The sequence below is a fragment of the Nyctibius grandis genome, chromosome 7 (genome assembly GCF_013368605.1).
Source record: "Nyctibius grandis isolate bNycGra1 chromosome 7, bNycGra1.pri, whole genome shotgun sequence".
In the NCBI taxonomy this organism is placed as follows: domain Eukaryota; kingdom Metazoa; phylum Chordata; class Aves; order Nyctibiiformes; family Nyctibiidae; genus Nyctibius; species Nyctibius grandis.
Genome location: NC_090664.1, coordinates 23,814,591 through 23,837,223, shown reverse-complemented (window position 1 = coordinate 23,837,223; position 22,633 = coordinate 23,814,591). Strand labels below are relative to the sequence as shown.

General features: G+C 41.4%; 1 protein-coding gene across 1 annotated transcript in view; it reads right to left on the bottom strand.

The window, feature by feature from the left end:
* Positions 1-1,876: 1,876 nt before the first annotated feature.
* MACC1 (MET transcriptional regulator MACC1) overlaps positions 1,877-22,633 on the bottom strand; it is a 48,465-nt gene continuing 27,708 nt past the window's right edge. The window contains exons 2-5 of the mRNA XM_068405190.1: positions 19,083-19,197; positions 10,236-12,274; positions 7,725-7,913; positions 1,877-2,092 (exon numbers count right to left, since the gene is read on the bottom strand). Of these exons, the coding sequence (XP_068261291.1) occupies positions 1,877-2,092; positions 7,725-7,913; positions 10,236-12,274; positions 19,083-19,197 (2,559 nt within the window). The remainder of the gene's footprint in view (positions 2,093-7,724; positions 7,914-10,235; positions 12,275-19,082; positions 19,198-22,633) is intronic.

Genomic DNA, 22,633 nt, shown 5'->3' with positions numbered 1-22,633 from the left:
GGGCTTCACTACTTGCAAGAAGGAAGGAAGAGCTGGTGTCTGCACTGAAGTTCAGATAACAAGAGAATATTGTTTTATATTTTCTCTTCAGCTCTGTTAAAACTGCACGGGGCAAGATATAAAACAAATGTTAGCACCTGAAACGACAGGCAGCTCTGATAATCTGACTCCTTTTTTTCCACCTTTCCTTGATCAGCAAAAACAATTACTGTTCTCTGGGCTGAACTCCTCATTCTGTTACAAATCAGGAGCAAGTCCACTGAAGCCAGATAACTTGCATGCATGCTAATTCATTCATACCCTGATGCTAAAGGGTCTTTTGGTGAGTGAGCTTTCCTATCACTGGAGCAAGTGCTCTTTCCTCAGACTCCTTCCTGAGCTATGCATGCTTTGGGAAACCTTAATGAAAGTAGAGAAGAAAGCAGGTTAGAGGAAAGGGGAGGGGAAGGAAAATGTTTGAATGTACTGTTTTGTTTTAGAATCACAAAACCTCCCTTCTCAGTAGAGATCAGCTAAGACAACAGTAGAAGCACAGGTTCTAGACTGAAATACTACTACTTTATGGTATTCCTGGAAGAATTTGGCTTTTTCTTGTCAACTGCAAGTGATGGCAGAATGCCAATTTTCTTTTCAACTGGTTGTCATGAGTATTTGCTGAGATTTCTGGATGAATGTTGATCAAATGTGCTCAAAATGGCTTTAACCTTTTAGATCTACCACTTCACTAAAAATATATTTAACATCTTACATTAAAAAAATTAAATACATTTGGGTAGCCTGTAACTATTATTCAACCTGTATTTTCTGTATTTATAATAAGCTACTCAGAAATTGAAAGATTTTTATTGATAGCATCTAAGCAGGGTTCTTTTTAGAACATATGACTAAGATAATTAATTGCTCCATAAATAAATGAATCTAAAAAGCACCCCACTGTTAACGTTTTTTGAGAAAATAATAGCCATCACCCCTATTCTTCATACAGTAAGGTAGAAGAAAATGATCAACGGAAGGGAGTATGAACTGTCTACAGCCCTTGTACCTACAAAGCCACTCTTCCCTATTTACCTATTTAACAACAACAGAATAGGAAGAAGCAAATCATCAGAGGGATGGACAGTGTACACTAAAAAGGCTTCCTGAATTTTCGCTCAGCAGAATCTAGACAAATTTTCTAGAATTTTTTTTAAAAAAAGAAGAAACGCAAACCCTGTTGAGATACATCAGCAAACCAATGAAAACCAGTCACCTTTGACCATTAAATTGCCTGTCTCTCTTCCAGTCTCCAAAAAAGACACCAGAAGCTGTTTTGGAAGGACTGAGCAGCACACAGCTATTTTTCCAGGTGCAAAAAACTGTTGAATTCCTGTTTTGTGAGAAGATGAGATTAATTTTGTCCCAGATGAGCAAGAAAGAATCTTAAAGTTTTTTCTAGGCTACCCCGCACCCACTGACTTAGAGTTGAGGGTTTTGGGCACGAATTAAAATAATATATTAAATATTTAATTTTAATACCCCACTGAAAACAATGTAAATCTAGGCCCCACGGGCTGAAATCATACATGCATAGTTCTGGTTTTAAAACTGATCTCCACCTAAAAGTCAGTGCAATCAGAAATAACTCCTTTTAGAAACTACACTATAGAATTCAAGTCATTTTTGTTGACCTCACTAGTTTAATCCTCCACTCTTCTTATTTACTCAGTAGCCCTTAGCAAGCTCTGATGAGCTGTAGCTGTGAACTGTGGGGCTAGATGCAACATCAACTCAGGTGAAACAAACTACATACTGTCCTGTTCTACAAGCATCACTGAAACACAAATACCAGCAGTACAGCTTCCCAAGAGATTATTTCCCAAAAACGTATCTTGGTAGTCTATTCTTCTTCCTCTGTTTTGGAGAAAGCACTGGCCCGTAACACCTCCATGCAGTTCACAAGAATCAATGTTCCAGTTAACTCTCGCCAATGTTTTGTTACTGGGTTTTTCATTTTATCCAAGGCTGATTGCAGGTCTTGTAAGACATCCCTGTAACTGTCTCCATAATGGGCACCCCACGTGTAGAGAAAGTCGTATGCAGGTTTCCACATCATCTGCAAGTAAAGGAGAAGAAAAAAAAAGTTTAGTTGCAGAAACTGAATTATTGAGCAAAAAATCTAAATCTTCCAATAGTAGAAATGTCATAGAAAAGAAAAAAGAAAATAAGTGTTTGATCCCTAGCCACACTGAAATGCTTTATAATAAAAGGCATATTAATATAAAAACTGCAGTAACATTATGTACTTCATTTCTATGAAACCCTCAGATTCTTAGAGGGGTAAATAATGGAAAGATAAATTCTTCATTCAGATGATTATCAGCAAGTCAAAATATATCCCTGTCTGAAAGCATAATTCAAAGAACATGGTGGAGGGAAAACACTTTCCTCCTCGTCATTTTTGAAATGCATACACCAAACAGCATTTTCCCTGTTTGGAGTTTGACTGTGCTTTTGATGGCTAATGCCTCCCTTTGTCTCATTAATCAACATCCCACTGCCCTCCTACTTAGCCTAGAACTTTTAAACAAGCTTCTTATCTTTACAAAAATGTTTTCTGGTAACAGCAGCAGGAAGACAATCTATCTATAAAATCTCTGTTTAAAAAAAGAAAAAACCCCAAACACTCCAAAAGCAGGAGAGTCAAAAGCTTATATAATTAATTTTTTAAAATCAGGACATACAATTTTAAAAAAGTGTCCTGCAAGAAACAAAGGAAATGAAAAGACAGGTTACCAGTGCTCCTTATTTCAAATTACAATATGTTTATTTTATGCCAAACAAATATGGAGCAAATCCTTAGCAGGTGTAATTTGTCATAGGTCTAGTGACATTAATTAAGCTATGGCAGCATGATTCAGATACCAAGCTGGACTTACATCTTTCAAAGTGCTGATGTCCAGAGTAAGTTTGCTCAGTTTACAAACAAAAAATTGTTTTCCCAGCTGCTGCTTTTCCAAACTTAACTTGGGCTATCCACTTTCTAGTTTCACACTCCTCATTGGCAGTAAATGTTTTGCAAACAGCAATTGAGTTAGCAATTGCAGGGATGGTGATACACAAAGCCACAAAGAAACCCATCACTTTCCTAAAAGGTTCTGGCATTTGCTGTTTTAACAGAAACACACTTATGCATAGTAATAAAAGCATATGGACTGATGTGCGCACATTTATATATATATATACACAGAAGTGATAAGGAAGTCCAGATTTTTTTAACATCTTTTTCTCTTTTAATGGAAAAGCAGTTTTCATGGTTCTGAAGGATAATTCAGGAGGAAATTGGTTATTTCCTCAATATAGTCTTATTAATTTACAAATAATACACAACATAAAGCTCTACTTCCTTATTTAAGTTTTATTTACTTGATCCCTTGAGGAACTAAGTAGCAGGAGAATTTCTTTGCTCATAGTTCTGAGCTTTTCTCCACATTCGGGCTAAGAACTCCCAACTTACCCCAAGACTGATTCTGTTGTAGTTTCTGTAAACATCTCCCTCAGCTTCTGCTGTATTTCTCCCCCATCCCCAAATGGAAAAATCCATCAAACTTACATCCCCAGCAGTGTGTCTCACAGTTTGATTAGTCTGGTATATGCCTTCAGTTTAAGCCATATAAAAGTGCCTATGCTTTCAGTGAAGTTTCTCTTTTTAGGTCTACAGGAGGGAAGAGTATCATCATTTACCCAAAATGAATAGTGCCTACTTCTCTCTTTAAGCAAGTCTATCTTAAGTCATAAGCATAAGGTTACAAAAGAAGGAAAGAAAAGTAATTTGGTGGTAGGTGGGAAGAAGGAGAGTGATGAATTCTTTCCTTTTATTAGGCAGGCTACATTGAAAAAAAAGTTTTTAATGTACTACTGTAAATACTAGATATTATAACATATTTTAATGAACTAAAACAGCTCACCACTGTTGTATTTATGCTGCGACCAGAAAGTTTCCATGCTCCTATTTTTAGCTTGATAACTAAGGTAGCCAACAAGAGAAGCTGGGATTTCCTCATATTCTGCTGCTGGCTATGCCTTTTCTCTGCCTCCTGCTTCCTTTCCTTATGTTCGTGTTAGACCAGGATATTTGAAGAATTGGGGTACAGCCTTCTGTCTTCACTAGAATGTGAAAAGACAGCGAGTATGAAAAGATGCTAAGCTTTGACTTATGCTGAAGGTCAGTCTGACACTGTGCAATCAGAGAATTGGCTGAAATATGCCTAAAATACAAACCCTGCTTTCCTCTATCACAACTGATTTTTTTTTTTTCTTGGGACAAAAGACAAGGAAAAAAGGGGGAGGGATGATCAAAAGCTTTATAAACTGATCATCAGTGATGCATGATTAACTCAGCAATAATCTGCATGCTCACCACACTGAACTACACAATGTAAACCAAGCTTCCAAGGCAGGTCCTTCTCCACATCCACATACTCTAATGCAATGGGTGAACTGAATTGCGTTTGACATTCCTGAATTATATCAAAGCAGATTTCAGGCAAAATATAAAATCACTGCAGCGTGCTGGGCAAGTCTCATCTCAGCTGCGTGCATGAGTTTTCCCTCCACTCCCAGTGCCTCTGCTGAGTAGGTGATAATGATACCTACATCCTCTGTAAAGTGATTTGGAATTTACTGATGAAAAGCACTTCAAAATCTAAGCACCAATTGTATGTACCTCAAGTTGCCTCTGTGATCATCTGGGAGATTTCTCCCACTAAGAAAAACAGTAAGTTTAAAAGTAGAAACATTTTTCATCCAATCAATGCTCTTGATGATAAAACAGTCCTTGATGGGTAACAAATTGGTTAATGTTTTCAGATAATCCTCAATAATTAGTCAAAACTTATTACTCCCCATCTTTGTTTCTCTTCCTATTTTCACACCAACAACTACTATCAAAGAGAAAGCTTTTCCATTAGAAAACTCCAGGCTAGGATAAGATGGTTTTCATCAGGGTTCTGTTATACCTGCTAAGTGAATGTGAGGATCAGCAATCATTCTGAAATTAGTCAGATGAATGCTAACCTTGTAACAACACTGGGGACGTCTCCACAAAGGTATGAATTTACACTGCATTAGCCACATTCATTTTGCATCCCTGCTGAACAACATACACAAAAGTTTATAAACAGAGTATTGCTTTCTCTTTGTAGAGGTTCAAAGTCACCAGAGCACTGAGAAGTTCAGAGGTCAGAAGAAAGCACTGAAATTCAGTAGAAAGTACTGAAATTTAAGGTTAGATTCACAGGACAGTGAGCATGCTGAGTGTTCACTTGAGATAGCAGTGCCAGAAACCTGATGTGTTTTGAACTCACACCTGTGTGGACAAGCACTGTTCCAAAGCTCACATGAAACCAAAAAATTCCCCATGGGCCCATCCTAAGCCTTAAGAAATGACATAAAAATAAAGCAAAATTCTAATCTTTGATTGCTTGTTGAATGGTCTCTTAAAAAATACAGCATATGCTATTATTGCCTTTTTTTACGATGAATTTGACTGTACTATCTTCTGGCAGCAGACACTGTCACTGAAAGGCAGAGAATCTTGTAGGTCATTTATCATAAAAAATAATGTAAAAAACTTTTGAAAATAAAATAGGATGTATGAGGCAGAAGATGAGCTTCATGGAAATAGACACCCATTTAAGCCAAAGTAAATATATATTTTTTATATATTTATATATATTTTTATATATATATACAAAAATAAATAGGTATGGTGCTAGAAAAAGAGTTCTAAGATTGTTTTAGTTCTGCTGTCTGTTAGCAAAGGAGACAACATTTCCAATACCATGGAGACACGTAGATTTGCACGTAGTTCAGGTCTATAATTCCTTCTGTAGAAAGCTGGGGTTTTGTCAAACACAGAAAGCTTAGTAAGTAAAACAAAAGAGTAGGAATTTAGACAAGGCACTGCATAACAGTGAAAAAAAAAACATAATGGAAATGACAAGCATTCACATTCTGTTTGATTTTAGTGTTTTAGAATAAGCTAGTGCAAAACCAGCACCAATAACAGAGTGATTTTTTTCACTAAAGGAGAGTAGTAGTTGAGGGATTGGTAGAGCTGAGAGTTTTATGAGAAAAAAATTTAAGGATGAAGGTGCATCCAGGCAAAGGTAATGTACTCAGAACAACTGAAAAAAAAAGAAAAACACAAAATAGCTGAAAGAGAAAAGCAAGATCAGAGGAGGAGGCAGTGTTTGCAAACAGCAATGATAGAAATAATTTTGCAGAAAAGTGCAACATTTTGTAAGTAAATGTATGGAATTTTTGTCAAATGTTGATTGGGGAGGGAGGGTGGAACATTCAAAGGGAATAAGAGGTGATGATTCACAATTAGAGCAGAAATCTCTGAATAGCTATCACCAGGCAGATAAAACTGAGATGAAAGACTCACTGGATTCAGACTGTGGAAAGAAGGATGTGTTTGGCAGGGACAGGAAGAATCAGCTACAGGGAAAGAAAAAGGAAGAAAAATTATCTTGAGTAGTTCTGAACTTGTGAATGAGAAATAGCGATTCCTTTGGTACTGAGAGGTGAGAGAGAAGGAATTCAGGCTGGATCATGGGCATTGCCTGCAATAATCAGGGGATGATAGTACAGGCAGAGGGAGAGTCGAGCCTGAATGAAAGTGCTCAAGACAGAAAGGTCAGCTTGACCATCATTCAGCAACCCTTGTTAAAGAGGATCTTCAGGGTAAAACCCAGTCTGGGACCTAGAAGTCGTTAGTACATAATTCTGTGGGAAACAGTGGATCTACTGCATTCTTTGGTGTTAGAGTAGGGAAATGCAGGAAGCAACCTGGCTGCCCAGGCAAATGTGTGCCAGAAGCACAGGCTAGCCTTCGGCTCAGAGGCATGGACACGGGCCCACCCTAAGGCTTGTGACTTATCTGACATTGCACGGATGCCATGGGTACCTCTGGGCACCTCAAATGGCACTAGAGATATAATTAGGTACCTAAGTAGTTCCTTAGATGTGTGCACACTAAAATACATATGAGAGGACAACTTGATTTTTGTTTAGAACGCATACTTCAGTATAAGCAGAGTGCTTTACAAAGGAGGATAAATAGTGTGACCTACCTGACAAACTATGAAATTAAAACATGGATTTGCAATGTTCATATAATAGGACAGAGGTGGAATCGGCGTCAGAGCTTCCAATCTCTTGTCATGCTACTTAATCTAAATGATGACAAATCTTTACGCAGGCACAGAAGAGATAAGTGTTAGCAGTGGAGGTAAACTTGCTTTCACTGGAAAGAGCAAAAGCTGCACTGAGGGTGATTTGAAGTGACTCATGCAAGGACTGAATGGTCTTCCTCACTGTGTCTGAAATTACAGCAATTATGAAAGGGATGGGCAGAGGAGTAAGATAAACACGTGGACAGGACAGTAAGAAGGGACTGAAAGTGGCCCTTGGGGTGGGAGTAAAGAGCTGAAACTCAAGACAAAGACCAGGACCTCCACAGCAAATTAGTCTGGCACAATAACACTGATCTGGCCTCAAAGGAATATCTAGACAATGGTAAACAAAATTTGATGAGAATTCCTTGCATTGAAAGGCTTACAATTAAATAAGGAGCTGAACTACAGAAGGAAAGAAGCACACAAAAGAAGGAAGAAGAAAGGTCCCTGGCTGTGTTTGTGCAGAGGAGCAAGTGTGCACACACCGTTACACTGGAGCCTTACCTCCAGAGCTACCACACCATTTTTCCCTTGGTGGGGTACTTCATAAGCCTCGATTTGCTGCTTTGTGAGTCGAGCTAGCTTCTCCGCAACCTCCCGCCAGTATTTGCCAAGCTTGACAGCTGAAGTCAAAATGATGGTATCCTGGGTAAGACGTGCCACTAATCCCTGGCAATCTATTTTCAAAAGTGCCTGCAACAATAATATTCGTTAGTGTTCCTTCACCAGTAATTACAAACAAAACATTATAATTTCTTTTTATAGCACTATTCTGCATTTCTAAGCAGACAGGAAGGCTTTTGTCTATTTTGTGTTTTTACAAATATGTAACTTTTTTCCTACAAAAAGGTGTTGCCAACAGTTTCATAGGAAAACTGCCCACAAGCTTAAGAAAAAATTAAGCTGGCATTCCGTTGCTTCAGCATTCCAGCGCCACATGGTTCCTGCCGAGCTTACAGATCCTGAAGGAAAAATATGCTTCTCCAACAAAAATATTTGGGTCATCAAATTTAGCTTCTTAAAAGTATGACATGAAACTTAAAAATGAAGTTAGAGCACTAAGGCGTGGCCCTTCGTCTACTGCTTTTCCAGAAAATCATTGATTACGTTGGCCAGCACCTTTTGATTTATTCCTTCCACAGAACTGATAATTTGCTGAGCCTTAAGCAGAAATGCAAGTATAAAACTCTTCCCTCCGCCATGCCAAATGAGCTTTTAACAATAAACAAATTAAAATGGTTCCAGGAGTGAAACCCTGAAATGCAGATATGTTGCATTCTCCATTCTTTATTTGTTTGGATAAGAGCTAATGAGAAAAATAGATGTTTTCTTCTCAAATTAACAGCAAAATGTTCCACTGAAAATGTTGACTTTTTCCGTGAAAGATCAAGAACAAAATCCAGAAGTTTTCCTTGGTTTTTAGATACTGATTTTTAATAAAATATCCAGCATTTCTGCAGAAATCAGACATTTGTGTGATTTAATTGTAAAACATTTTTCCATAAGAATCCTCATTGCAAACAGTAGAACTTTTGGTAGGCACAGTAGTAAGAAGCAGACTATAGTGTACAGTAGCAAATCCCCCTATACTTAGGCAAAGTGGAGACAAAGTTGTTCAGTTTGCCTTTGCTCCGGTAATCAAGAACCCTAATAAACATAAAAATAGGATATTAATTAAAAGAAATAACCAGTAAATTCTACCCAAAAGTGACATGGATGATATCTAGCTTTAAGTTCACCTTTACAAAGACAGGGACCTGCATTGGCACTTCATAGCTCAAAATCATATACATCTCAACAAAATGGGACATCTTGTCAATCTAATTATGCCCCACCTTTTGCCTGTTCTGTAATGAACTCTATTTCACTGTATTCAATTAAAAGTTTGGATCATTTTCACCTTTAACTCCCCCCTCCACTTTTTGTGCAGAGACACAGTAGACCAAACTGTACTTCATACTTCCTCAGTTTTAGTCCACACAGTTTAATGCAGTCTTAAGAGTTATAAGTGGCCACTGCTACCAAAATTTTCTGAATCCTGCTGAAATTGCTCTCAGCACTTCAAAGGGGATAGACTTGTTATGAGAAGTAAACCATGTTAAGGTTTGCAATTCAGGATAGTCAAAAGGCTTTAGATGAAAGGCTACAATGTGATTTTTTAAACATGCATTTTTATAATATTTTATTTTCATATGAAAAATTTCATTATCTTCTGTCCCTAAATAGGCTGGTAGACTTTTCAGTCAGAGCCAAGGACATTATTGAGTAATCATTAATTCCAAATTAATTTGCACACAGATCCGTAAGTAAATTAAGATGGTTAACAATGCAACCCATTACCTGGAAGCATTTAGAATAAACCCACTTTTGATTCACAAGTAACAGTATTGAATCACATAGAAGTTGTCCAGTGGCTTACAAACAAGGCCCATGAAAATACGTACTGAAATACTTGCAATATTGTCTTTGGGTTGCTACAACATTGACTATGAAGTTGTCATGTGTGGATAGAAAAATCTTGTCTTCAACATGTGGATCAGGATTTCCTTGCTTTAAAAATATGAAGCAAACAGACATGCACCTTAGGGTACACAAGATGTATAAATAATGGAGTTTCCACACTGTAAGGTTACTAAATACTTCACAATGGGAATATGAATTGCTCAGGGAAGCAATTTACCATGATGACTTCCATGACAAAAGACAAAAGACAAAATTATTTCAATCAATCATGGCCATTTAAAACCACAAAAAGTCAACTCAGTCAACCTACTAAATGAGCAAGGCTCCTGAAACATTTACAGAACACTGTTTAGAATTAATTCGTCAAAGTATTATTCTTCATGAGAGTCTGGATGTATTTTCCATCTATAAGTTTCTACAACTTTTAGTAATATGTTCAGGTTTGTAAAGATTCCCACAAGGGTGCAGGACATTTTCTTGTTCACACATGACTATTGAGTAGTTTCTTGGCAATGCATTCCCAATAACCAAGTTAGTTCATGCAATACTTACAACAATGAGCTCATAAAGGAACAGTCTTTTTTTTTTGTTAGCATGGCAGTCTTCCTTCATCCTCTTCACAACATGTGCAACTCTCTCTGATTCTTTATCAGCATGTGCCTCATTAAAGTCATCCAAAGACATATGTGAATATCCTAGCACCTCAGCCAAAGCTCTCCAGTCATAAACACTCTCTGATACTGTAGACAGAACTACTGAGTAGATATAAGTCAGTTTTTTGAATGGCAATGCAATTTGTTCAACAAGATTCCTGGTTGTTAGCTCGCTATCAGCAGTGTCCATAGCTTGTTCTTTGGAAATCACTTTTATGTTTTTGCAATGTACAAGACCAATCTTTCTTCTGAGAACTCCTACATACCACTCTTTTATTTTAGTTTGTCCAATGGCTTTTACTTTATCTTCACCAAGAAGTGCTATTGTGTCCCCTTTAAAATATTCTAGTAAATAGTCTATCTTATTTTGACGTAACACAGTTTTCAAAGCCACTCCATAAGTACTAACACTCAAAGTTTTATCTTGAAACTTTGGATATTTAACTGTTGGTATTAAAAGCAAAGGCGCAGACTTGATTGCTTTGCGGTTTTGTAAGCGCTTTGGCCTATTGATAATTCCACTTAATTTCGGAGCTGGATCAGGAGTCGTAACATGGAACTGTGTTACTTGGCTACTTTTTAAGACTTTAATCTGAACACGGAAAACAAAGAAATGCAGCTCCCTGCATCCAAGCATGGAAAACAGGAATTGCTGGCGAACCGTTTCACCAGTTTTCAGCTCCTCCTCTTTAATATTTTTGTTTTGGTCTTCCATCTTCACTTCAAAATCTGGATCACAGGATACCAAAGAAATGTTTAGATCTTGTGGCTTTTCAAGCAGAAATGTATGTTTTCCCCACAGCTGAAACACAACGGGAGGCATACTTTTCCCTCTCTTTTTTATGTCACAAACTGTGAGTTTTCCTGGAATGTAGTTATGACCAAAGACTGTAAAAACTGTTGTAAAAGATGGATGAATATATTTGGGACCATAAATTCCAACTGAGACCATTCTATGAACATAGTCCCAGACATTAGTTGCTGGAGGCTGGATTTTGTTTGCTTGTATGGCAATCACTGCATACATCACGTGACTTAGGTCCATTAGCTTCACTTGTACGGTATCTTGATAAGTGTAGCAATTCTCCAGCTTCTTAAAAGGCCCTTCTTTATTGAGACTAAAAAAGCACACAATATCACTCATAACTTGACTGAGTGGATCATTCTTCACTTTAGCTGCAACTTTCACCTCTAGGAAAATGGCTTCCCTCGTGTTGAGGTTGCTCAGCGTAAGTTCTATCAGAGGACTTACGGTGCTAGACAACTCATTGTTAAACGACGATGGAGGGTTAAGGATAGCCTTTAAACCAACTGCTTGGAATTCCCCAGGTAATACATGACCCACAGGGACATGAATGTTGATATCTGAGTCGGGTAGCTGTACGGAACCCCCTTCATGATTCAGTTTACAAACTACATGAACATCTGTAGCTTGCGTTTGTGCCCATCCAGGACTATGGCTCATGGCTTCTAAATCTAGGCAAGACCGGGTGAGTTGTCGGTGATTCAACCAAGCCATCTTGTAGGCTTCACGGTCAAATTGAAGCCACGTCACGTCTGAAGCTATAGTTTTTTGAGGTGTTGTCTTGTGAGGATTAAATCTTTGGTTATCAACAATATCCAGGAAGTCAGAGACACTCTTGGATCGTCCAGATCTTCTTGCTAAAGTATTTCTTAGAAGACAATCAATATCTATCTCATCACCTGAGGAAGCCAAAGAATCCCTGTTGCTAGAAACTTTAGAGAACAAATAGGGTTTTTCTTTTAAGATCGAAAGGTATTTATTATTTTCATTTCTATTTGAAGCAGCTATGTCATGTATGAAGGGGTTGGAGGCTGACAGTTCATTCCAGAAAGGATTAGTCTTGGAAACAGGATGGGCATGTTTGAATACATTAGACCAGTCAATATCCAAATCCAATTTACTTTCATTGACATCTGTTTAAAAGAAAAAAAAGAAGCATTTCCTAAAGCACAGAGACTTGAGACATTCCATTCATTTCCAACTGATAGTCTAACAGGTTACTAAATTTATCCTCCTAAAATACATATAGATCATTTATATATTTCTCCTTCAGGTTTTTAAAGAATATCAATATTGATTTCTAAGTAACATTAAGAATCTTTGTTAATAGAAAGAGCCCTAACAAATAAGCACTGAAGGATGTAACGCATTTGCGAGGTGCTGATCATTATCAACTCGGGCGACATCGGGCTTAACCAGGCGGTTTTCGTACTCTGGGCCCCCCCTGAGCCCCCCGCGAGCATCAGCCCCGAGCTGCTTCCCCCCCCACCCCGGACCCGGAGGTTCCCGGCAACGAATCAGGAGAGGAGGGGGCGTAGCCGGAGGCACCGCGGAGGCACCACGGGCAATTTAAACGATTTAAACGCACCACCCCCTGTGGTCGGGTGATAAAAAGTCTCCTGGAGGGTAGGGACTAGTCCCTGGCCAGAGGGGAGAGGGAGACTCAGCTGTGACTGGGTGTGTCCCAGGGCAGGAGAGGCTGCAGTTGTTTGCAGCTCGTTGGGGAGGGCACTGACTCCCTCCCAGTACACAAGGCGAGGAAGGTGCCAAGATGCTGTCAACCAGGGGTGTCACCAACAGGTATTTCCCAGCTCAGTGAAAGAACAATGGTATCTACCCGGCAGAAGAAGATCAAAATGGATGTGGGAACCCAGACAAAGCTCCCACGGAAGGAGGCGATGGTGCAGGTCGCAGGCTGCAGGGAATGCTACAGCGTCTCTGTGGTGTCAGGGGGCTGTGTGCGCTGTGAGCAAGTAGATGATCTGCTCGGCCGAGCGGCACAGCTGCAAAGCCAGGTTGAAAGGCTTCAAGCCGAAGTAGAAAGGCTTAGGAGCATTTGGGAGGCTGAAATGGAGATAGACTGGTGGAGCCAGGCTCTGCCTTCCCTGCAACAAAAATGGGAGCACCTGCCGGAGAGCTCCCAGGATCGAGGGACCCCTGTACTCTGCCCCTCTCAGGTGGAAAACGATAACCTAGAGGAGAGGAGTGAGTGGAGGCAAGTCTATGGCCGTAGCAAAAGGCGAGTGCCCTCCTTGCCTACCTTGCCTCCACAGGTGCCTCTGAGAAATAGATATGAAGCCCTAGTGGAATACAGCCAGTCCAATGGGGATGTGGTGGAGAGGCAACCTATATCAGAGGTCCCACCACAGTCAGAAAAACCTGACAGGCGTATAGCTACCTCCTCCACAAGGAAGAAGAGAAGAGTATTAGTGGTTGGAGACTCCTTCCTAAAGGGATCTGAGGGCCCAATATGCAGAGCTGACCCCCATCACTGGGAGGTCTGCAGCCTGCCTGGAGCCCGAATCAGGGATATCACCAGGCAACTCCCCAACCTGGTGAAGGCCACAGACTACTACCCCCTGCTGATCTTCCAGACAGGTGGGGAAGAAGCTGCATCCCATAGTCTGAGGGGGATGAAGAAAGACTACAAGGCCCTAGGACGGTTGGTGAAAGAGTCTGGAGCACAAGTTGTTTTCTCCTCCCTCCTTCCATTTTCAGGTGATGACGTGGGATGGAACAGTAGGATTCTCTCTATTAACGCCTGGCTACGAGACTGGTGCTACAGGCAGGGCTTTGGGTTCTTTGATAATGGCTGGTTTTATAAGACAACAGGCGTGACAGTGATACATGGGAAAGGTTTATGTCGTAGGGGCAAAAGGGTTCTGGGACAGGAATTAGCAGGGCTCATTCGGAGAGCTTTAAACTAGATTCAAAGGGGGATGGGGTAGTAGCTGGGCTTGCACCACCGGGGCAACGCTCTAGTGTTGAGGTAGACCAGGAGGCCTCCCATGCCCCTGGGGTGAAATCAGGGGGTGAATCTGGGATGAAATCGGTGTGCCCAGCTCGCTCCCTGAAATGCCTGTACACCAATGCACGCAGCATGGGGAATAAACAGGAGGAGTTAGAAATCCGTGTTCGGTCGGGGGGCTATGATCTAGTGGCAATTACAGAGACTTGGTGGGACGCCTCGCATGACTGGAATGTGGTCATGGATGGCTATGTCTTGTTCAGGAAAGAAAGGCCACTAAGGAGAGGTGGTGGAGTTGCTCTTTATGTGAGTGAGCAGCTAGAATGTATTGAGTTCTGTCCAGAGGCGGATCAGGAGTGAGTTGAGAGTTTGTGGGTGCGAATTAAGGGGCAGGCTGGCAGGGGTGATACTGTTGTGGGTGTCTATTACAGGCCACTGGATCAGGATGAGGAGGGTGATGAGGCCTTCTACAGGCAGCTGAGAGCAGTCTCTCAATTACAGGGCCTGGTTGTTGTGGGGGATTTCAACTACCCTGGTATTTGCTGGGAGGCCTACTCAGCCAGCCATCCTCAGTCCAGGAGGTTCCTCCAGTGCATTGATGATAACTTTCTGATGCAAATGGTGGATGAGCCAACTAGGAGAGGAGCGCTGCTGGATCTTATCCTCACTAACAAGGAGGGTCTGGTTGAAGCGGTGAAGGTTGAGGGCAGCCTTGGTTGTAGTGACCATGAGATGGTAGAGTTCAGGATCTCATGTGGCAGGAACAGAATAGCTAGCAGAATCACAACCCTGGACTTCAGTAGGGCCAACTTTGTCCTTTTCAAGCAATTGCTAGGGGAAATCCCATGGGACAGGGTACTAGAAGGTAAGGGGGCCCAAGATAGTTGGTTAGCATTCAAGGACTGCTTCTTCCGAGCTCAAGATCAGAGCATCCCAACAGGTAGGAAGTCAAGGAAGGGTACCAATAGACCTGCATGGTTAAACAGGGAACTGCTGGGCAAACTCAAGTGGAAGAAGAGGGTGTACAGATCATGGAAGGAGGGGCTGGCCACTTGGGATGAATATAAGTCTGTTGTCAGAGGATGTAGGGAGGCAACTAGGAAAGCTAAGGCCTCCTTGGAATTAAACCTTGCAAGAGAGGTCAAGGACAACAGAAAGGGCTTCTTCAAATACATTGCAGGTAAAGCCAACACTAGAGGCAATGTAGGCCCACTGATGAATGAGGTGGGGGCCCTGGAGACAGAGGATAAAAAGAAGGCGGAGTTACTGAATGCCTTCTTTGCCTCTGTCTATACGGCTGGAGGCTGTCCTGAGGAGCCCCGGACCCCTGAGGCCCCAGAAGAAGTCAGGATAGAGGAGGAATCTGTCTTGGTAGATGAGGGCTGGATCAGGGACCAATTAAGCAATCTGGACATCTATAAATCCATGGGCCCTGATGGGATGCACCCGCGGGTGCTGAGGGAGCTGGCGGAAGTCATTGCTAGGCCCCTCTCCATCTTCTTTGCTAAGTCGTGGGCAACGGGAGAGGTGCCTGAGGACTGGAGGAAAGCGAATGTCACTCCAGTCTTCAAAAAGGGCAAGAAGGAGGACCCGGGTAACTATAGACCGGTCAGCCTCACCTCCATCCCCAGAAAGGTGATGGAACAACTTGTTCTTGATGCTGTCTCTAGGCACATCAAGGAGAGGGGGATCATTAGGGGCACTCAGCATGGCTTCACCAAGGGGAAGTCATGCTCAACCAACTTGATAGCCTTTTATGAGGATGTAACCCGGTGGATAGATGATGGTAAAGCTGTGGATGTGGTCTATCTCGATTTCAGTAAAGCGTTTGACATGGTCTCCCACAGCATCCTCGCAGCTAAACTGAGGAAGTGTGGTCTGGATGATCGGGTAGTGAGGTGGATTGTGAACTGGCTGAAGGAAAGAAGCCAGAGAGTGGTGGTCAATGGGACAGAGTCCAGTTGGAGGCCTGGTCTAGCGGAGTCCCTCAAGGGTCGGTACTGGGACCAGTTCTATTCAATATATTCATTAATGACTTGGATGAGGGAATAGAGTGCACTGTCAGCAAGTTCGCTGATGACACAAAACTGGGAGGAGTGGCTGACGCGCCGGAAGGCTGCACAGCCATTCAGAGAGACCTAGACAGGCTGGAGAGTTGGGCGGGGAGAAATTTAATGAAATATAACAAGGGCAAGTGTAGAGTCCTGCATCTGGGCAAGAACAACCCCATGTACCAGTACAAGTTGGGGCAGACCTGTTGGAGAGCAGCGTAGAGGAAAGGGAGACCTGGGGGTCCTAGTGGACAGCAGGATGACCATGAGCCAGCAGTGTGCCCTTGTGGCCAGGATGCCAATGGCATCCTGGGGTGTATTAGAAGGGGTGTGGTCAGCAGGTCAAGAGAGGTTCTCCTCCCCCTCTACTCTGCCCTGGTGAGGCCGCATCTGGAATACTGTGTCCAGTTCTGGGCCCCTCAGTTCAAGAAGGACAGGGAACTGCTAGAGAGAGTCCAGCGCAGAGCCACGAAGATGATTGAGGAGTGGAACATCTCCCTTATGAGGAGAGGCTGAGGGAGCTGGGTCTCTTTAGCTTAGAGAAGAGGAGACTGAGGGGTGACCTCATTAAAGTTTATAAATACGTAAAGGGCATGTGTCATGAGGATGGAGCCAGGCTCTTCTCAGTGACATCCCTTGACAGGACAAGGGGCAATGGGTGCAAGCTGGAACACAGGAGGTTCCACATAAATATGAGGAAAAACTTCTTTACGGTGAGGGTGACCGAACACTGGAACAGGCTGCCCAGAGAGGTTGTGGAGTCTCCTTCTCTGGAGACATTCAAAACCCGCCTGGACGCGTTCCTGTGTGATATGGTCTAGGCAATCCTGCTCCGGCAGGGGGATTGGACTAGATGATCTTTCGAGGTCCCTTCCAATCCCTAACATTCTGTGATTCTGTGATTCTGTGAACTCCTATGACCATTAATTGGCATTGAGTATGCTAACGTCCCATAAGGTTTAAACCCTTACATTCCAGTAATCTTTGGCCTCTTTCAAAATAGCATGGATTTCTTTCCTTTGTGTTTAACTCTCTGCAAAGATTAAACAACTACCATTTCATTTTTCAAACACTGTAGACAGTACAGATATATGCATTATTCACGATTCCTTTTCATGCTAGTGAACATGCATTTAATTGATAACAGCACTCTTACAACTTATCTCAGTGTGTGTGGAATTTGTTATATTAGCTTTCCATTAAAAAAAATCATTGGCATAATTTATGAGGTCTTGTACAATTTGAAATTTGGAGAGAAATGTCTTTGTGGCTACTAATTTTTCAGAGATTGCACTTAAATAGACAAATAGGAGTGTATAAGTGAAATTTAAATACGCTCTCTCATACAAATAGTTATTATTAACAATAATATCTATTTGTTCTGCAGACAAGATGACCTTATATTTTCTCCTAATAACTGTTCACAGAAGCTGGTTTATAGGTTGATTAAGACTCACACTTCTTGCAACAAATAGAGTATCTGCAACTTTTTGCGCTAAGGGTTTCTATTACTTCAGTTTGCTGTTATTTTGCTACATACATACGTTATATCATCCCTTCTTTGTACATGCTTGTAAAGAAATTTGTTTTTAGAGGGAAAATTCAGCATTTCTATTCTTTCAGCATATTTATATCCATCATTATTACACTTTCCCTAGTACCTCCCATCTCCAAGGTTACTAATTATTGCTCGATTGCAAGAATGACAATGCATTCAGCCACAAAAAGAAAAAAAAAATGAAATGCTAGTACATTTCTTTTTGTTTCATTTGTTATAAATTGTGACAAAAAGCCAAAACCATGAAGTTCTTCCACAGTTCCAGAAAAAATCCCAATTTGGAAGAATCAAAGTGGAATTTAGCCGCTTCTCAGTGGCCCATCTGCAAGGCTTTAGCATTGTCTTGACAAGAGCCTTCCAGGTGAGCTGCCAGGGGGTTTGAACGCAGGGGCAGCCTCCTCCCCCTTGGGCACCCATCCTTGGCCCGGGCCACCAGACAGGGCTGGGCTGCTCAAGCACCAACTGAAATGTCCTTTTGTTTCTGCCTTCAGGCCAAAAGCTTTCCTTGCGCTGTGATCTTATTACAGTCAGCTCATTATTATCTATTTAAAAATAAATTAATCCCAAAAGAAATGTTAGGGGTTTTGTTGGTTTTTTTCCCCATCCTAAAGGGCATGTTTCTACAGGAAAATTCTGAGCAGAAAACTCTGTCAGAGCCTGAGTCATTAGGCTGGATGCTTTCTCATGCCAAGGTAACAGCACAGATTACTGGGGTGAAAGAGGTTAGCGAGGAAATAATTCCTGCTCCCCAACTCACATAGCAAGTGCCAGGCTTGCTGTTACTCACACCTGCTTCTGGACAAAAAGCTAAGAGAATGCCTACCTTGTGAAGGTGAATGTTTTCTTAAATTTTGTGTTACAATAGCAATGAGATTAAATCAGCTTTGCTGGGACTCCAATTTTTAAACTGGGCTACCTCCAAAATTACCTTGCCTTCCTGTTTTTTAAAACACTAAATTAATGTAGTTTGGCTAAGAACCCCCTCTCCTCTTCCCCATCTCGACCCTCAGTAAACATACCCTAAATAGAATTTATTCATGTAAGGTTAATGATTCCAGCTCTTCCTCCCAACCTGCCTGACCCACCTGACCTGTCCTTTGCTATCAAAGAGGACAGAGGACTTTCTTATATGCCAGCAAGTTTCCTTGTGGAGAAACTTGTGGCAATCCCTTATGTTCTGACTCCAGGGACATCTATGATGGCCTGAGTAGTGCAAACCACAATAAAAAAAAAAAAAAAAAAAAAAAAAAAAGGTGTACAGGGATTTACAGAGTAGCTATAGCTCTTAACACTATTGAGAGTTTTGCAGAAATACAGGCTTCAGGTGGAGAGCCTTAGTACAGAAAATACCAGAAGAGACATACTGTAGCTGGCTGAAGGTGTCCGGTCATCCACATCAATCAAAGTCCCCTCTGACCTGCTTCGTGGAATCTCTCCACTGGTCAGGGAATCTGTTCCACTACTGGAAGTGTTCTCCTCCTAGGAAACAGTTAAACATATAAAACATCAGCAAGTATGCAATTTGAAAAAGGGAAAACTGTTGAAGAATAATTGAGCTTTGCTCCTGTGATGTGAGACAAATTAAAAAAAAAAAAAAAGTGAATTTATGGTTTATGAGTAAATTTATGGAGTCTACCCAAAAGCATCACAATCCTGAGTGAGTCTTAGTATCTCATTTGCAGCAAAACCACCAGATGCTACAGCTGCAGTACAATACAGTACCCCAGTCCACAGTGAAATCTAACAACTCACATAATTAAACGTCTTGCAATTGGGACTGAGCCAGCTGTACAATAACTTCCGTTCGGAAGGTCTTGAATAAAAACATTTTTTAAAAAAATAAACATTGTAATTCCTGTTTTCAGATAAGTTTAACTAGAATCATTAAAAGAGAACAGCTAGATCTATTCCTTCCTTCGCAAATTAATATAAAATATTTCCAATCCTTCTGCTTTATTATTCTTCCTATGCTCTTCCCTAAATGAACATCAGGTCAGACTTTCCTTTTAGTCTGTACAAGAATGACTTAAAGTACCCTTCTGCAGGGCCTATGCCAGCACAACAGCCCAAGAGAGGACATTCAGGTCTCTCCTCTTCCTTGTTCTGGCTACAAGAAGTTCTGTTTGGTTTTGACACAGTTTGCACGTGGACCAGGCCACACAAGAGCTGTAAACCAGATGCTGTGGTTGGAGGAGAGTCAACAGCAAACCTATCACAAGGGCAGGCAGGATGGGCATTGCTCTGATGCAGGCGACAGGAGAATGAACCTCTCAAGGTACCACTGCTTAATGCTATTTTCAGCTGCCCAGAAAGAGGAGTTGCCAGTCTTCAAAGGAGCATTGGGTGTCCTATGTGCCGAAGTTACTGTGTCCCTGAAACAGAAACTGGCAGAAATACAATCTTCCAGACTTTTTCTGTGTAGGAGAGCTCATTCAATTAGTGCTATAAACCAAGAGATAATTTAGCGACTTTCCCAGAATCCTCTCACTGATCCTATACGTAGTGGGGTATAAATGATGATGGGCAATAGGTACGTTAAGACATATGGTTAAAAAGAAAAGGAAAAAAAACCAAACAAACAAAAAAACAAACCAAAGTGCGAGAGGGGAGAGAAAAGGTAAAAAAGCCAGTTGTTTTTTGGGGTCCATCCACAGGACACAATAGTCAGCTTTGTTCAGGAGTCTGAAATACTGCAGCCTGTTACTTCTGCAGCAGCAATTGCAGCCTAAGCAGATCTCATTTTATCATGTTTAAAATGGAAAAAAAAAAGATGCATTTGACCTGGATTACTGTGGCTGTAAGAAAAAGGAATTTTCAGTTACAGTTCTAGTAGGTGAGTTATGGGAAAAAGGAAGCATACCTTATATCAAAGCATTACTGAATAGAAACTGGAAGCCAGGTGTCTGTTTCCATTGTACAATGCCATGGTTAAAGACATCTTTCTTTTTCTACAGCAAAGGTAGATTGGTACTTTTTGTTCTTCCCACAAGAGCTACCTTCAGCTAATGGCAATCTGTTCAGGTGCTGATTTGCACTCAGGCAGGATGCAAGGCTGAGGTCAGGCTAAGCCAAACTCTCACCCAGCTGCTCTGCTATCAGAGGGCTGTATGGACTTTCAGGTTCCTCTGTTACCAGAAATCTCAGATGTTGGCCTTAGAAGTCCGGATTTCAGATACTAGCGAAAGCTAGCCTCCAAGACAAATACTTTGTGGCTTCTGCTATTAACACCTCACCAGAACCAAACCAGAAACTAAAATGCCTCCTTAATCTCAACATCGTAATTTGAGGATCTGACATCCCACACCTGTATAAAAAATCACTGTTCCTTCTGTCTCTGGTAAGAGACAGTGTCTTTGATAATGTGTACAGAATCCTTCAAAGGAAATAAATTTTTCTTTGCTGCTGCATCTCAAAATGTTGAAAAACTGAACACATTGTATAAACATGCAAGATTTTTATCTCAAACTTCTACTTCAGGGACTGGCAAGGTTTAATCACACAGTGTAAGGTATCCATGGTCCAAAATCCCAATAAATGTACAAAAAGAAAGTCTACTTTTTACAATACCAGTGTATTTGTTGCCAGCGCTAATCCCTGACTGATGACGTTGATCAATTGACATATGAATCTAAGAACAGTTCTTTAAATAGTTAAAACACCCACAATTATTTCAGTAGCTGTATGAAGTGGGAGGCAGTAAGTAAAGATGAGGAAAGAGCACAAGCGTGCAAGTAGATGAACAAAGGCTAAAATAGGAAACCCATGGGGAAGGGGGAGGGAGAGGGAAAGAGAAAGAAAAATGATCTCTTTACACAGGGGGAGTATATTGACAGAGACAAGACAACATGATTGCATATGGATGTTTTATAAACACCGAGAATTTCTGCAAATAGAATAAGCCATTTCCTAAAAGTTCCCTCTGGGAACTCCTTAAAACTTTCACCACTTGCCTGGCACAAAGACAGAAAAGGTGGATACTGAAAAGGAAAACCACTTTCAAAAATAAGCCCCCCCTTTCCCCCCTTTCTCTCATGAGCATGATGAGGGAGCCCTTGTGACTGAGGCATGTCTTCAGGCCAGCCAAGAAGAGGACGAGGGAAGGGGGAGATATAAACATTCCTGGGCAAAAGATGACCACATTTGATCAGCATGTCAAGGGATGTGGGAAATGCTGGGGACAAGCCGTACACACGCCATCAGGTACCAGGCAATGTGCCTCCTGAACAGTTACATGATCTGACTCCAGGGTCAGGTCCCATCTCTCCTGTGTTCCAGCCTTAGTTCTGGGAATGCATAAATCCCCAGTGCCTTCGTATGAGACTAGGAAAATAGGAAAACCCAGTGCTCCCCCTTTTCCATGTGTACATTCTGTGATGAAATAGCATCCCAAATGAAACTTTTAATGGGCAACCCTATTAATTAGGAAATTACCTGGACAAATCCAGAAGAATGATCATCCACAAGAGAAGAGAGATCAATGCATGTGGGATATATAAAGCCATGCTGATCAGTGGCCAAGGGGAAAGGTGTGAAATCCTTTTGCAGCAAAAGGCAGGAATTATGTATGGAAGAAACAGAAACTAAGCTTTTGACTTGCTGTAGCTACTGAGTAAGAAATATGCTACTGAGTAAGAAATATGTAAACTGACATGTCCTTAATGGTGCAAAGAATTATTTGACTGATGATATGTCAGCTCACAGTGTGAAGTGAGCAGGGAATGAAGAAGTGAAGAGGTTGAAAAGAGATCAGCTACGGAGGTGACCAGTGAGTGAACCTGAGTGACTGCTGAGAGAAGTGGCACTTTTCTCCATGAGGGCAAGAAACAGTTTGCCAGGTGCACTCTGCTGTTCAAGCCTGGAGTGCATTGCTTGACCCATAAGAGCAGGGGACTCAGGACCCAGAGTGCTGCTGGCA